General features: G+C 40.5%; 1 protein-coding gene across 1 annotated transcript in view; it reads left to right on the top strand.

Annotated features, from left to right (window-relative positions):
* MED14 (mediator complex subunit 14) overlaps window positions 1-13,935 on the top strand; it is a 62,587-nt gene extending 48,652 nt beyond the window's left edge. The window contains exons 24-31 of the mRNA XM_005880887.2: window positions 757-888; window positions 2,651-2,833; window positions 4,005-4,240; window positions 6,273-6,452; window positions 6,544-6,651; window positions 8,268-8,393; window positions 8,990-9,182; window positions 11,811-13,935. Coding sequence (XP_005880949.2) covers window positions 757-888; window positions 2,651-2,833; window positions 4,005-4,240; window positions 6,273-6,452; window positions 6,544-6,651; window positions 8,268-8,393; window positions 8,990-9,182; window positions 11,811-11,884 — 1,232 coding nt within the window. The 3' untranslated portion in view covers window positions 11,885-13,935. The remainder of the gene's footprint in view (window positions 1-756; window positions 889-2,650; window positions 2,834-4,004; window positions 4,241-6,272; window positions 6,453-6,543; window positions 6,652-8,267; window positions 8,394-8,989; window positions 9,183-11,810) is intronic.
* The last annotated feature ends 1,744 nt before the right edge of the window (window positions 13,936-15,679 follow it).

Genomic DNA, 15,679 nt, shown 5'->3' with positions numbered 1-15,679 from the left:
CAAACTGCAGTGGTTTCCCATTTCATTCAGCGTTAACCCCAAGTCCTTTGAGTGGCCTACAAGTACCGGTGTGATTTAGGACCATCCCCCGCCTCTCTGACTTCATACCCCCCCGCTCACACTGTTCCAGCCACACTGGCCTCTTCCCTGTTATTTATAACTGTGATCCTTTACATCCTTTGCACTAGATGTTTGCCTGGAATACCTTAAGCCCCGTATACCCTCATGCCTCTTCCTTCACTTTGTTTCTCAGCTCACGAGGTCTTCTCTGATTGCTTTACCTAAAGAACAGCACCCACCTCCACCACTGCTCAATATCGCCCCCTTACCTCACCCTGTTTTTCTCCACAGCACTTATCACTCACTACCTGACATGTATTTGTAGTCTTTCACATTCTACTAAATATAAGTTTCATGACAATAGGAGTTTTTATATCTCGTTAACTTGCTAATCCCCGGTGCATACTATGCACAATGCTAGGCATGAAATTGACATTCGGGCCTAGTTGTTGAATGAGTGAATGGGTGAATAAGGAGTACACTGGATTCTTTTTTTTTAGCCACTATAAGAGCTGGAATTTGGGCCTCATGGAATTGATCTCTTTTTTTCAATAATGAAAGTTCTAGTTTTCCTTTGCACTACTTACGGGAGCTTTACTACTTATTACTTTAGTCTGTAGAGTCTTAACTTGGGGTCCTTGGACAGGACATAATATGTGTCCTGCAAGATCATCTATAATTATTTTCGTTTATTAGGAAATCTGCATGCTGCCAGCTCCCCCAGTGGGGCTTTGAGAGCCCCGTCACCAGCGTCATTTGTTCCAACTCCTCCCCCATCCTCGCATGGACTCTCTATAGGACCAGGGGCCAGCTTTGCTAGTCCACATGGTGAGTCCGTACATGGAAGCTGCTGTAGCACAAGAGTTTGCCGTGGAAGTAGTTTTTGTTACATAAGTTATTTTCTTTTTGCAAAATTAGTATTTGTTTATTGGGGGAATAGCAAAAGAAAATAAATTTTTCCTAGCCACGCCACGCAGAGACCTACCAGTTTTGTCTGCTTTGGACTCTCTCCCTTTCCCTCTCCCTCGCTCTTCCAGTCACACACCCCTGCTTGTCTACCTGTTCGAGTCTCTTGCTTGCTCTCTACCCATCTTCTTATCTCCCGCCTCAAACATACCCCCCCACCACCACTAAAATTGGGACCCTTCCCTTTATGTTATATTGAGACAACTTTTTTCACTCTTTAAAACTCAAAAGTCCTATTTCAGATTGGTTCAAATCGATAAAGAATAGAAGAAGTAGCCAGTGGAGTGTTTCCTTCTGTTCCACGAGCCACCTAGTTCCTCCTCCCACGGGCATTTAGCTAGTGTCGTTCATTTCTTCTTGTTCTCGCAGAGATGTTTTATGCATAAATAAGCAAATACGGCTTTTACACACATGGCAGACAGCATATTGCACATGGTGTTCAGTTCCTTCTTTCACTTAAATATATCATGACTACAATCCTCAGATTTGACAGCTGTGTGGCACTGAAGATTTTTTACTCTTTACTATTAATATTTGCGGCAACATTTCTGGCAGTAAGAACTCTACATTGTCATACTAAATGGCTTCATAGCATTACCCTTACCTGGGCATACCATATTTAACTGCTCTCCTGTTATGATATGTTTAGAATGTTTCCATTTTTTCACAAGTAAAAGTGGTGTCGTGTCTGCTCGCGTGATTATTTCCTTAGGTAAGTTCCTAGAAGTGGAATTGCTGCCTCAAAGGGTTTGAGAAATTCTAAAGCTTTTAAAACATATTACAGATTGCTCACCCAAAAGCCTGTTACCAATTTCCTCTAGTATCATACTAGAATGTCTGTTTTCCTGCATCATTGCCAACACAGGGTATTGGAATTTTTTAAAATCTTGGTTACTTAGCTAAAAAATGGTACCTTACTGCTTAATGTGTGCTGCTTATTTTGTGTGTGCCGGCTTATATCCTTTTCCTGTGTTCTTGTGTTTGTTTGTTTTTATCACTTTGTAAGACTTCTAAGTAAGGACCATTTATTCTCTGATATTTGGTAGAAGTATTTTTTTTCAGTTTGTCATTTGGTTACAAAGTGGTGTAACCCTGCAGGGTGAATTGAAATACCAAATTGTTCAGGAAGTTACTGCTTTCAAAACATTATTCTGTGGTTCATTTCTTAGTCCATGTCACCTTTACTAAATAAAGAAAATGGAAAATTTCCCTCTCCTCAACCTCCTCTGAGTAGAACGAAAACATAATCTGTCAGGGTTAGTTTAAAAATGTAAGTTTTTTTTTTTAACGGAGCTTTGAGATTTTTTTGCTTAATATTTTCAAACCTATAGAAGATTGTTCTGTGATATAAATTGTTATGTATTCCACATCTTGAAGTTCGCGTGAAGGTAAATTTTTAGTCTTTCTCCGTCTTTTTATCTAATTTTTATATCATTAAAAAGTACATGAACTCTACAGAATATTCAGATGTGCCGTGTTAAGAAGCATCATGCTTCAGTGAAATACTGTCCTGAAAGAGAAAATAAAATGACCACCATGTAAAGTGCGACCATTTAAATGTTGTCGAATACCTTTCAGTTATGAAGATGCAGACTTTGAAAACCATTTGTTTACTTGCTTACAGGAGCCCTGGACCCCAGTTCTCCGTATACGATGGTGTCACCAAGTGGACGAGCAGGGAACTGGCCAGGGTCTCCTCAAGTGTCTGGCCCCTCACCAGCAACACGGTTACCTGGGATGTCCCCAGCCAACCCATCGCTACATTCTCCAGTTCCAGACGCTTCTCACTCCCCTCGAGCTGGAACAAGTGAGTGTAACCAGCATGTTTATGTCTGCTCTTAGTATAACCAACGAATGACCTATTTTATTCCATCCTCACATTTGAAGATCGTGACCTACTTGTTGAATGGGGTTATTTAATTAACTTTAACTTGTCCATTTAGTAAATCGGTGGTAATAATAGTTCATTGCCAAAGTCAGACATAATGTAAGAAAGGGAAATGTCTCTTCCAGAAGTTTTTTTGAGTTGAGACCCCAGTGCCTCTGTTATGACTGCTACCTTAGCTACAATACTAGACCTTAAAAAGATCCCTAAAGGCATCTGACAAGGTTCTGCAATTTAACACAGAAGAGAAGAATTGTACAAATATGCTAGCTGGCTTTTTAAAAAAATATATATTTTATTGATTTTTTACAGAGAGGGATAGAGAGTTAGAAACATAGATCAGCTGCCTCCTGTGCGCGCGCGCACACACACACACACACACAGGATGTGCCCGCAACCAAGGTACATGCCCTTGACTGGAATCGAACCTGGGACCCTTCAGTCCGCAGGCCGAAGCTCTATCCACTGAGCCAAACCGATTAGGGCATGGTAGCTAGCTTTTGCTACGCAACTTTGAGTGGCTTAAAACAACAGTCCTATTTGCTCACCGTTCTGCAGTGTGGCAGTTTGGGCTGAGGCCAGCTGGGTAGTTCTCCCAGGCTCTGCTGGGCTTGCTCATGCATCTGTAGTCAGCTCCTGGGTTGGCTGGGCTTAGCTGATTTAAGGTGACCCCAGCGACATGGCTTCTCTCTGTTCCATATGGTCTCATAATTGATCATGGCTTGTTTACCTGGTGGCTGGACAGGGAGCTCCAAGAGAGTGAGTGAAAGCCTAGGCTTGCAACCAGCACTGCCTCACTTCCACTGCATCCTGATGGCCACAGCAAGTCACAGAGCCAACCCAGAATCCAGGTAGAGCAACAGACTCCACTTCTTGATGGAGTTGCTGCAAAGTCTCATTGCAAGGGACCTGGCCACAGGAAGAGCCGTGGCCATTTTTGCTATCAGGAAGCTTATATATGATTGCTGCGCTACAAGGAGTAATTAAACAGTACAGGTTGCTATAGACTAGCGAAGATCTGTACCAAAAACAAAGCAGGGAGCAATGAGATCATATGTCTTTATAAGTGAAATCACTTTTTCCTTCCCAAAAGGTTCTCAAACGATGCCAACAAATATGCCCCCACCTCGCAAACTACCTCAGCGCTCCTGGGCAGCCTCCATACCCACCATCCTCACTCACAGTGCCTTGAACAATTTACTGATGCCCTCTCCGACGCCAGGCTTCGTGCCTGGCCTGGCTGGTAGTTACCTTTGTTCTCCGCTTGAAAGATTCCTTGGATCGGTCATCATGAGAAGACACCTTCAAAGAATTATCCAACAGGAAACGGTATGGCCACCTAGTGAACGACCTCATAAGTGGGGGTGTCCAAGGCAGATGCCCAGTTCCTCTCAGAATCGGATCGGAACTAAAGTGGTATTCCCTCCCCTCCTTTAACCAGCTTGTTAGAGTTACGCTTTGCACTGTTTTCTTTTCCATTCTAACATTTTCCTTCATTTTATCATTTGCCCTCCTGTGGCTCACATGGACCTGGAGGTAGGTCTGCTCAATACCATAGGACATGTATGCCCTGGAGCTGGCTTTGCAGAGAACAGCCTATGAGTAGCGCTTGTCCTCGAATGCTTTGGCAGGCAGGCTGGCTTTGAACCCGAGTCTCCATTGAAATCAAATGACTTCTGATCACAGGGATGAAAGCTATTTTTCAAATACACAAGCATTTGAATTGATTTAAAACTGTGACCGAAAAGGCCTTCTAACCTGTCCTGTGGTGATGCCCGCAGGAGATGGGTCAGAGTTGAGAGCACCTGTTCTAGAGTCCAGCTGCCTGGGTTTGTGGCCAGGCCAGCCACCTGCTGGCAAGAGCTTGGCTAGTTCTTCACCTTTCTGGTGATAGTAGGTGATGGTATCTGCCTAACTCAGAACAGTTGTGGGAATTTGAGATATTTCATAAAAAGCTCATAGCATAATGTCTTGGTATTCAGTACCCATCAGTTACTTGTAATTATTATTGTTGATGTACATATGTTAATGAGGTGGTCGTCAGAATGGTGAATGTTGAAAATATCCACTCAAGGGATGGCACCACGCTCTTTTGCAGCCTTTATATTCAGATTTGAAAAAAATACAGGTTTTAACGTAAGTTGAATAAATTAGCATTTAAAACGGCAATCATCAGACCTGGGATCTAGGCTCACCTCTGCCACTTAAAAGCCATGTAAGTGTTCAGCTCTTTAAAACTCGTGCTCATTTGTGTAATCAACATATTAGTCTAGAGCAGCAGTCAGTAAACTATGGGCCTGGAGGCAAGTCCTGCCCACCACCTATTTTTGCAAATAAAGTTTCATTGGAACACAGCCTCCCACTCAATACATACCGTCTACGTCTGCTTTCAGCTACAATGGCATCATTGAGTGGTTGTAACAGAGACCAAATAGCCTAAAATATTTACTAACCCCTGGGCTAGCAAAAGGCCCCAATCCGGATCTATTTCCCCCTAATGTGCCAGTTCTATTGTTACTGTGGAAAATGTTAAGCTTGTAAAAAGTAGAGACAATTGGATAATGAACCTGTCTTTCCTCATCACCCACCTTCAACAGTGAACTCATACCAATATTGTTTCACTTTTGGTTCCCCCCAGATTGTTTGATAGCAAATTCCAGACATCATTTCATCCAAACACAATTTCTTTATTATCAAATATGGTTGGTGTCCAGATTTCTTTCCCAAATTATCACTCTTTTCACAGTTTGAATCAGAACCCAGACTAGTTTTGTTTGTTTGTGCCCTGACTAGGAATCAAACCGTCAACTTCTTGGTGCGTGGGATAATGCTCAACCAACTGAGCCACACTGGCTGGGCCCCAAACTACTTTTTTAAGTCCCTTTCAAACTATAGGTTCCCCTTCCGTTTCTTCTTACATACTTTATTTCTTGAAGAAACCATATCATTGTCCTGTAGAGTTTCTCAGTCTGGATTTTGCTGATTGCATCATTTTAGAATAATTTAACATGTTCTTTTGACCCCTATAGATCTATAATATGGATCAATCCTGTGGATCTAACTGCTGAATTCAGCCTCAAGTTGGTTCTTGTTTTGCAAGAATATTTCATAGGTGGTGTTAATGCCCTTCCATCGAGACATGTAATGTCTCATTGCCTCTCTGGAATGGTGGCCGCAGTTTCCGTGCTCAGTGCCTAGATACCTCTGTTTTGGAATAGGTATCAACTGAGTTGTCTTCCTTTTGAAACAGTTCCCTGGGCAACATTTCATTTTCTCTTTGTCTTTTCATTTTTTTTTTTTTTTTTTTTTTTTTTTTTACATATTGTCTTGCATGCTAATTTGATGCATCCTTGTTTTGCAGCTACAGCTGATAAATTCCAATGAACCTGGGGTGATCATGTTTAAGACGGATGCGCTGAAATGCAGAGTAGCCCTTAGTCCCAAAACCAACCAAACACTTCAGCTGAAAGTGACACCTGAGAACACAGGGCAGTGGAAGCCTGACGAACTTCAAGTTTTAGAGAAATTCTTTGAAACAAGAGTATGTGTTTATTGATGCATCATTTTAGTTTAGTCAACGAAACAAGAGTCAAGACCAAATGAAGAGTAACCTGCTTTATTTATCCCTACAGGTTGCCGGACCGCCATTTAAAGCCAATACATTAATAGCCTTCACCAAGCTATTAGGAGCTCCTACACACATCCTCAGGGACTGTGTGCATATTATGAAACTGGAGCTGGTAAGTTACAGAGAAACACCAACTTTTATAGCCAGCTCTATTTGAGGAGGTTGGATTTGGTGGGATCAGCGTTTATTGGTTTTTACCCATTTAGGCACTTCTAATTTTCTCTTATATTCTTCTTAATTTCTCACTTAAATTTTATATGTTTTGAATAGGCAACACAGTCCTCTTGCATCTTCTGAATTTAGAACAAGGTGATTCAGTGGGAAATTTTTCATCCATCCCTGTCCAGCCATCTAGACCTCCTTCCCACAGGCAACCCGAGTTACCAGTGGCTTATCTCTTATAAAAGCAAATATATTTAATACTCTGTTCCTACTCCTGGATAATGAAATAACCCTCCCATGGTTTCTTCTAATACTGTATGGACTCATTTTTTAAATTACTTATTTAAATTTTGGATCCATTTTAAATATGTCTTTGTGTCATGTGTGAGGTATGGATCCAACTTCTTCAGATGCCCCTAATTGCCTTAATACCATTTATCAAAAAGTCTGTCTCCTTTGGGAGATTTTTTTTTTTTAAGATTTTTTTAAAAATATATTTTATTGACTTTTTACAGAGAGGAAGGGAGAGGGATAGAGAGTTAGAAACATCGATGAGAGAGAAACATCGATCAGCTGCCTCCTGCACACCCCCTACTGGGGATGTGCCCGCAACCAAGGTACATGCCCTTGACCGGAATCGAACCTGGGACCCTTCAGTCCACAGGCCGATGCTCTATCCACTGAGCCAAACCGGTTAGGGTCCTCTGGGAAATTTTAAATTCCTCTTCCCTTCTATGAAACTATACAATTATATCAATGGTATCCAGGTGGCAGCTGATTATATTTTTCCAACCTTACCATAGTCCTTTCATTTTAACAGTTCTAGTATTGCTTTGGGAAATTCCAAATACCTCGCTTCTTTTTTCAGTTGATATTTTAATATTGGGACAGCATGGCTTCTGCTCTGATAGGCTGTAGGAGACATTATTTATGCCAACAAGATAGCCATCTGAGTTTTTAAAGGAGTAAATATTTCTGTGGTTACAAAAGCATCCATGGATATAATTGAAAGTTATTAACACAGTTTGACTAGTTTGTTTTAGGGAAGAAATTGGAACTGAGACTGGGAAGTCTAGGTTGACACCAGTTAAGAAGGGCCTTGAATGCCAGCTGTTGATTCTTGGAGGGGGTGGGGGACAACATGTGTCACTGCCTGTCACTGAACATTTGTGAGCTAGAATAGAACCACCTTCCTGAACACTTGGCAGTGCTATAAAGATGGACGGGAGAAGCGGCCCCTGGAAGGGACCATTAGGGGACCACGGGAGGAGTAACAAAGCCCTGGGCTGGCATCAGTGAGGATAGAGAGAAGGGAACAGGGGTCAGAGGCCCTGAGGAAGCAGAATCCACAGGAATTAGTGAAGTGAGTGGGGAGGAGAGGAACATATCACATAAATCCATAGTAGCCTTTTCAATTAGGACCTTTATGTAGATCTGTTTTTTGGAAACATGCAGGTTATCAACTTTGTTTTGTTGATGAGTATAAAATAAAATTCTGCCTCAACTTTTCAGACTCCTAATGTTCATAGGACTTTATCTTGATTTTTGATTTTTTTTTCAAAACAGTTTCCTGACCAGGCAACACAGCTAAAGTGGAACGTTCAGTTTTGCCTGACGATCCCTCCCAGCGCCCCGCCGATTGCACCTCCTGGGACTCCTGCTGTGGTGCTGAAATCCAAAATGCTCTTTTTTGTAAGTACCACCCGGCATATGTGTGCACGCAGCTTCAGAAGCAGCTGTTCTCAACCTGTGGGTCGCGACCCCTTTGGGGGTCGAACGACCCTTTCACAGGGGTTGCCTAAATACATCCTGCATATCAGATATTCACATTATGATTCATAACAGTAGCAACATTACAGTGATGAAGTAGCAACGAAAATAATTTTATGGTTGGGGGTCACCACAACACAAGGAACTGTATTAAAGGGTCGCGGCATTAGGAAAGTTGAGAACCACTGTTCGGAAGAAAGAGCCCCATGAGGATGGTGCAGCTGTTTGTGGATAAGTGCAGAAACGATCTGTCGCTGCCAAATATAGGTCCAGATTCCTCGTCAGCTTAGACTTCATGTGACCCTGGTTCCTTGAGTGATAACAGAAAGTTATTGAACTAGGTCATTGTGGGACAGTTGCATGTTAATCATAACTGTTTGTCACTTGTCATATTTCATTTTCTTTGCTTCACGTATCTGAATCTGACAGTAAATGGTAGTACCTTTGATAAATGTTCGTCAAATGTTTTCGTTTCTTACTGTGTTTTCATTCTCTTTGTATGTGTTTTGTGTCTACAGCTTCAACTAACTCAGAAGACATCGGTCCCTCCCCAAGAACCTGTTAGTATAATAGTTCCCATCATTTATGACATGGCTTCAGGTACAACCCAGCAGGCAGACATTCCCAGGCAGCAGAACTCTTCTGTTGCTGCTCCCATGATGGTCAGCAACATTCTGAAGAGGTTTGCAGAGATGAACCCACCGCGACAAGGTACATGACCAGTAGATGATCTTTTATTGCGTATGTGTTGTAAGAGTTCTTTTGAGAGATTTCCCCTTCTCCCCGCTGCTTCCTCCTTTCCCGCCTCAGCCCAGTCCTAGTACTAGAGCTCCGGTTGCTGTGGCCTCTCAATGTCTGCCTGTCGCTTTCTTCTGTTCTCACTGGTTCTTTGTTTTTGTCCATGTCTCTGCTGCCTGGACTTCATTTTCGTTAGTGATCTACTATTGGGACTGACCCAGTTGCTAATGCCAGAAGCTTGTATTTATGGCACACATTGCCACAATGCCCTAGGTTAGGATGATAGAATTTTCCGTGGATGTGAATTCCTGCCCTCCCATCGATACCCGCCACTCTGTACATCACCAAGTTGAACTGCATGTTGGTTTCTCATATTTCATGGTTCAGTCATGAAGAGAATAATATCATTCAAAGTTCTGTATCTTCTCAATGTTTTGTGAAGAATAAAAGCTGATACAAATGGCATCACTGCTTTTTGGGCTCCTTATATAAGTTCAGGCGGGTGCAAGTGAACCTTTTCACCAAGTGCACAATGAAGCTCTCACGGTGAGCACCGTCAAGGAAACCAGAATGTTCTGACAAGAGAAACAAGGTCCGGTCAATACTGTTGTAGCCTACGCTTAACACACAATTCCTGGCAGTGCCAAATCCTGGGTTGCAAAACAAAGCTCAGCAAAGAGAACTTTCTTCCGTTTTGCTTATTTCCAATATTAAGGAAGTCTGCCATCTTTCTGTTGAGAATAGTATGATAACAGAATTACGTTTTTAAATGAGGGAAAGTCGTTCTCTGAAACATTTTTATGTACCGCAGTGTGAAAATTTTACTAGTAATAGGAGTCACGAGAGAAATTATTTATTTTTAGCTGTTTGTTTCCCCATATTGTATACAAGGGCAAGTTCTCACTCAAGTATAGTTTATAAAAAATGCACTGGGCAGTAGAGAAGGGTATGCTTCTTTTGTTGTAATACTTCTTCCACTTCTTATAATTTTCTGCTTTCATCCTTTGACTTCTTTCTTCTTTCAGCTAAAGAATAGGTCCTTAAGAATCAGAGTTTAAAGCTAACAGAATTTTCAAAGTAGTAATCCAGTAGAACTCTGATAATAAACACCATTCTCTCATAAGCAGTTAACTATCAGTATGTCTTGTGGAATTTAAAATTGAAAGGAAAGAATGTTTTGATCCTATTGCGATCAAGCGTTTCTACCTGTCAATAATGAAAATGTGTTTTTAGAAAAAGATGTAACTTCTTTGAATTAATAAATGGCTGGGATATTTTGAAATTGTTTTTCTTTTATGTCTACCTTAGACAGGTTATACCTTTGCATTTCATTTTCTTTCTGTACCTTCATTTTCCAGTGGTAGATGAGAAGGGTGCAGTGACTTGCACAGGGTCGCTGCGCTCTGCCCTCTGCTGGAAGGCCACTACTCAATTGAGGTCTTCAGTTCTCATTTCAGCCACTGTAGTGTTAGGCTGTGCTGGTTTATAATATTAACAGCTGGTCTTGGTTTATTATATTGAAATATTTGTAATATTTACAAGAAGGAAGAGGCAGGGTGTTTGGTTTCTTCAAGCAAAGGGGACACTGAGAGGATGAATCGTTAGCCTCCCCCAAGCGTATCTTGCTTTGGGATTGTCGGTGGGCCACATTCAGCCTCCCTCCCTGCCTGCCAAACCCATCACTTCCTCCCCTTGGAGGTGGAAGTGCTTTTAAGAAAAACCACTTTATTTTTGTATTAATTGATTTTAATGCTGAACTCAAGAAGTTGATCATTTCCTTCAAATTTGGGAGAAAACTCCAGTAGATGTCTTAGAACTGTACTGTCCAATATAACTGTCACTGACTGTGGCTATTTAATTTTAATGTAATTTTAATTTAATTTAATTTAAAATTCCGTTCCTCAGTCACCCTAACTACATTACAAGTGCTTGGTAGCCACAGTGCGCATATAGAATATTTTCATCTTCACAGAAAGTTCTATTGGACAGTGCTTTCATAGATATTTTACCTGACCTTTTTAAAGAATATATATTTTTATTGATTTCAGAGAGGGAGAAGAAGAGAGAGCTAGAAACATCAGTGATGAGAGAGAGTCATTGATCCGCTGCCTCCTGCACGCCCCACATGGGGACCAAGCCCACAACCCGGGCATGTGCCCTGACCGTGAATTGAACCCTGACCTGGTTCATAGGTCGACGCTCAACCACTGAGCCATGCAGGCCGGCCTGTAGATCTTTTCATTACATTCAAAGTGCATAAGACAAGCCAGTTGTCAGTAGCCTTGAAGTCCAACTTCAAAGGTTTATCCAGGGCTCCGTATCCAGTGTTTCTATAAACTCTAGGCATCTTCTTAAATTCAAACCTAGATGGGGCTTGCCCAACATTTCCTCATAAGAAAAAACAAAACCCAAATGAAATCATTATCTGATACTCAACACCAAAGCTTAATCCCCTGTAACCTGTGCAGTTAAAATTTACTCTTTTATTTGGATCCTTAAAGTTCTTGCTAATTTTAGATTTAACTGCCCCTACCCCACCGGTGTGTTGACATCGTCTTTCCTGTATTGCGAATAGCTAATGACCATTTTTCTCTGTTGCAGGTGAATGCACAATATTTGCAGCTGTTCGTGATTTAATGGCTAATCTTACACTGCCCCCTGGTGGGCGTCCATAGACACTATTGTTTTTAAACCAGGAAGGCTGACAAATGAGACAAAACAACAAAAAAAAGTCTGAATTCAGCCTTCAGTTTAAAAAAGGAAAAGGACTTTTTTTTTTTTACTTTGAGCTAAATATTCGCAAAAATTTTCAGGGTGCACTTCATTCATCAAACCATCAATCTTTTGTATAGTGAACTTGTAAAGTGTGTTTAAATGGGACACGTTTCAAAGTAGGTAAATACATCAGTGTCTCGCTTGCCAATCTTAGATTTAATATTCTGTTTTATACTATAAAATTACAGAAATGCCAAACTTGTTTATTTAATTGTTTTTCTATGTTTTGGGTGTAATAGTCCTTTTTTTGGTTTTTGTTTTGTTTTTATAAGGCAGGTCTGTTGTTTTGAATACTGTAAAACTGTGATAAACTTTATATGAAGCTGTATTTTAATATGACCACTTGAATCCTTACATGAATATGTTCTGGGAGTTGTTATAAAAAAAAAGAAAACATCCCAAAGAAGCAATATTTAATAAAACTAGAGGTTTAAAAAAACAAAAAACAGTGACACTCACTTGTGTGTATATATCAGTTCTATAGACTTCGCAGGGCCTCCCTTCATCTTTAACCTGGTGGGGCCAGTAACAAATTTCTAATAATACGTGTCTAAAATGTGACCAAAAACATCTACTTCTTTGTTTCAAGTTTATTTTCTTCAAGCATTCCTACATTGACTGGTGGTGAACACTTAGCCCCTTGACTGTCTTTCAGTTTAGGATTTTGGTAAAAGCAAGAACCCAGTCTTTGAGAAGAGACAGTGAGTACTCCATATTAATCAAGGCTCTCACGTACGGCAATATTCTGGTCTGTTGAGGATGTGGTAACTTTTCTGTTAGGCAACTTTCTTTTACAGGAGACTTCTGCACACAACATTAATTAGGAGACAGAATTTGAATGCTCTGCCTTTGCATGAAATTTCTGCGGGGGTTCCTTATCTTGCTTAATTTCCCCACCAAAGTTGGGGTTATTCTAAACAATCCTGTTTGATTCATTGTCTACAAAACGATAAAATGTTTTGCTTGGAAGAAACCTGGTCCAGTCTCCTCACTTTGAAGAACCTAAGATCACATCTCAGCAGTTTCCTTTGGGGGCACTGCGTTGTCTCTCCCAGTCAGTCAGGGACTTTGATAAGCTTGAAAGAATGTCGTCGGAAGCAAAGGTCTTCTGGTGACTTGATGCTGTTTGGGCAAGTTTTATGAATGACATCATGCTGAGTTATCTTGTCACTGTAATGTTGGTTCTCCACGAAATTGCAGATGCTTTGTCTAATTCCATTTTAGATGACTCAATTGCGCTTCTGTAACTGTCAACTACCAAATTCTAATTTCAAGCATCTCACTGCAGCTATAGCATATCTGTCCTCAACTTGGCTTGATTCTGTCTGTAGTCCTTTCTGGTCAGCGTTGAGGCCTTCTTTGCCTTTCTTCTATGTCTTACTCTGCCTTCATCTCCTGCTTCTTGCCCAACTCTGCCACTATTCAGGAGCAGGTGACTAAACTTTTACCCTTCCTTTAACTTACCTTTTATCCTTCCATTTCCAGTTCTCCTTGCGGTGGTCATCACATCTGTTTGTCAGTCTAACATGTCTTTATCAAGGGCCAGTCCTTTTCTGTTTGGAGCGGAATCCTTTCTTTCATGTAGAAACCTACATGTATATACAACAAATGTATTTTTATCTACAGGATAATACTGCCTCAAATAATTTTATGACTCAAGTTAACTTTTTAGGTGTTTGCCCTTTTAAGTATGATTGGTTTTGAACTGTTAATTGCATTTTAAACATGATGCATTCAGTAGACACTTTTTTCCTAATTATAACTCATCTCTGAATGCATTGTGCAAATCAAAAGGAAAATAGGACTCAGTGAACAAAACTTGTATTTTGATGCTTATTTAAGAGTACATCGGTGAATTTGAATTTTGATATCATACTTGGTACTTGGAATTGGAATATACTTTATTAAAGCTTGAAAACACTAGTATTTGAATTTTAGGATTCATCACAAACCATGTCTTTTGCCTCTTTTGTTACCTAGTTTCAACCAAAGGGATTGGATGCCCTTAGAGATTTTTTCTAGAGGGTTTGGGTCTTAACTTTAAGATGTTTTCAATTTTAGTAATAAATAAAATTTACACAAGTTTCAGAGAACTACCAACTCTCAGTAGTTAATTTTCATGAAGATGTTTGGATAGTAGCATGTTTTAGTATTAGTTTAACCTTGAAAGAAGAAATTGGTTCTGATTTGCCACCTTTTGTGTATCTACTGAAATGCCATTTCAGAATGTATAGAAGTACTTTCAGAATTAGGAAAAAAGTGAAAACTTCAACAGAACATATCAAGTTATTAATGGGCTGAACCTTATATTTGAAATTAACTCTGAATGAGTTAAGTATAGGTGTAAACTAAAATATATTGTGAATTTGAATACCACTAATAACTTTACTTTGTTGCAGTTTACACAGTAACCTGTCCACAGGATACTAATAGTTTGTTAGTCGTTCTTTGGACTGGGATTAATTTTATAACTACAAGAAGCATAATTTTACTACTCTAAATTCAGATCCAATTTCATAGTAAAAAGTTGTTTCATGATTTTCCCCCAAAGAAATACCTTTTGTTTAATATTTATTACCCAAGTGTTTTGTTTTGTTTTAAGAGAGAGAAAGGGAAAAGGAGAAAGAGATAGAAATTGATGAGAGGGAAACATCAATTGGCTACCTCCTGCTTGCCCAGATTTGGAGATCAAGCCCCCAACCTGGGCGTGTGTCCTATCCAGGGATGGAACCGGTGATTTCTTGGTGCATGGGACCACGCTCAGCCACTGAGCCGCACCAGCTGGGCTACCCAAGTGTTCTTGATAGGAAATTAATGTACCGAAAATCTTAAAACTTATAGGGACAAAAAGAGAAAATAATGTGTATTTCATTGTTTCTTGGGGAGTTTTCTTTTTCATTTGGTTTGATGGGAATGGACAGTGTGTCTTAGGGGAATGATTTGAAATTTATTTAGGATAGCTTTGAGGTTAAGAAAAAATGAGCAGAGGCCAGCCAGCATTGTGCTACACAACTCCAGGAGGCCACGATCTCACAATTTTCTGTAAATGGCGGCCACTTCCAAAGCTGTGATTTGTCCAGGAATATGACTGATTGAAGAAAGGGCACATTTGGGTTAATATAATAGCTAATATTTTCTGAGAGCTTACTATTGCCAGACACCATTCTAAGTATGTCAGTGTGTATTTAATCCTCACAATAACCCAAATGGGGTAGGTATTAATATCTTCCTTTGACAGATAAGTAGACTGAAGCCTAGAGAAATGTAACTTGCTGAGATCAAATTTACGACTGCTTAAGATCAAGCAGCTAAGTAGAGACAACTTGAGTCTAGATCTATTTCTGTGAAATAGGAAGTCAGGGGCAGGCTTCGAGGTTTAGACTCGCCCCTCGGAGCCTTTTGACTGCACACAATTTTAACATGATTTTCACGCTCAGGAAGCTCACGAAACCTAACTACAACTGAGATCACCTCTTGTCATTCAGAGCTGACAATTCATTGCCTTCTGACCCTCGTGGCACCCTTATTTGGAACTTAACCAGACTCCCTTATGGGAGGAGCACTAATTAGCACATAATCAAGAGTACAAAATAATCATCTAAGCGCCAAAGAAGATCTGGTTCGGAGGGTGCAGCCCGCCAGAATCCACCCTCCAAAATCCAGGTGATGTGTCCTCCACTTTGCCTCTCCTTGGT

This window comes from Myotis brandtii, unplaced genomic scaffold, assembly GCF_000412655.1.
Source record: "Myotis brandtii unplaced genomic scaffold, ASM41265v1 scaffold657, whole genome shotgun sequence".
Taxonomy (NCBI): domain Eukaryota; kingdom Metazoa; phylum Chordata; class Mammalia; order Chiroptera; family Vespertilionidae; genus Myotis; species Myotis brandtii.
The sequence above is the reverse complement of the archived record's forward strand: the minus strand, read 5'-3'. Positions and strand labels throughout refer to the sequence as shown.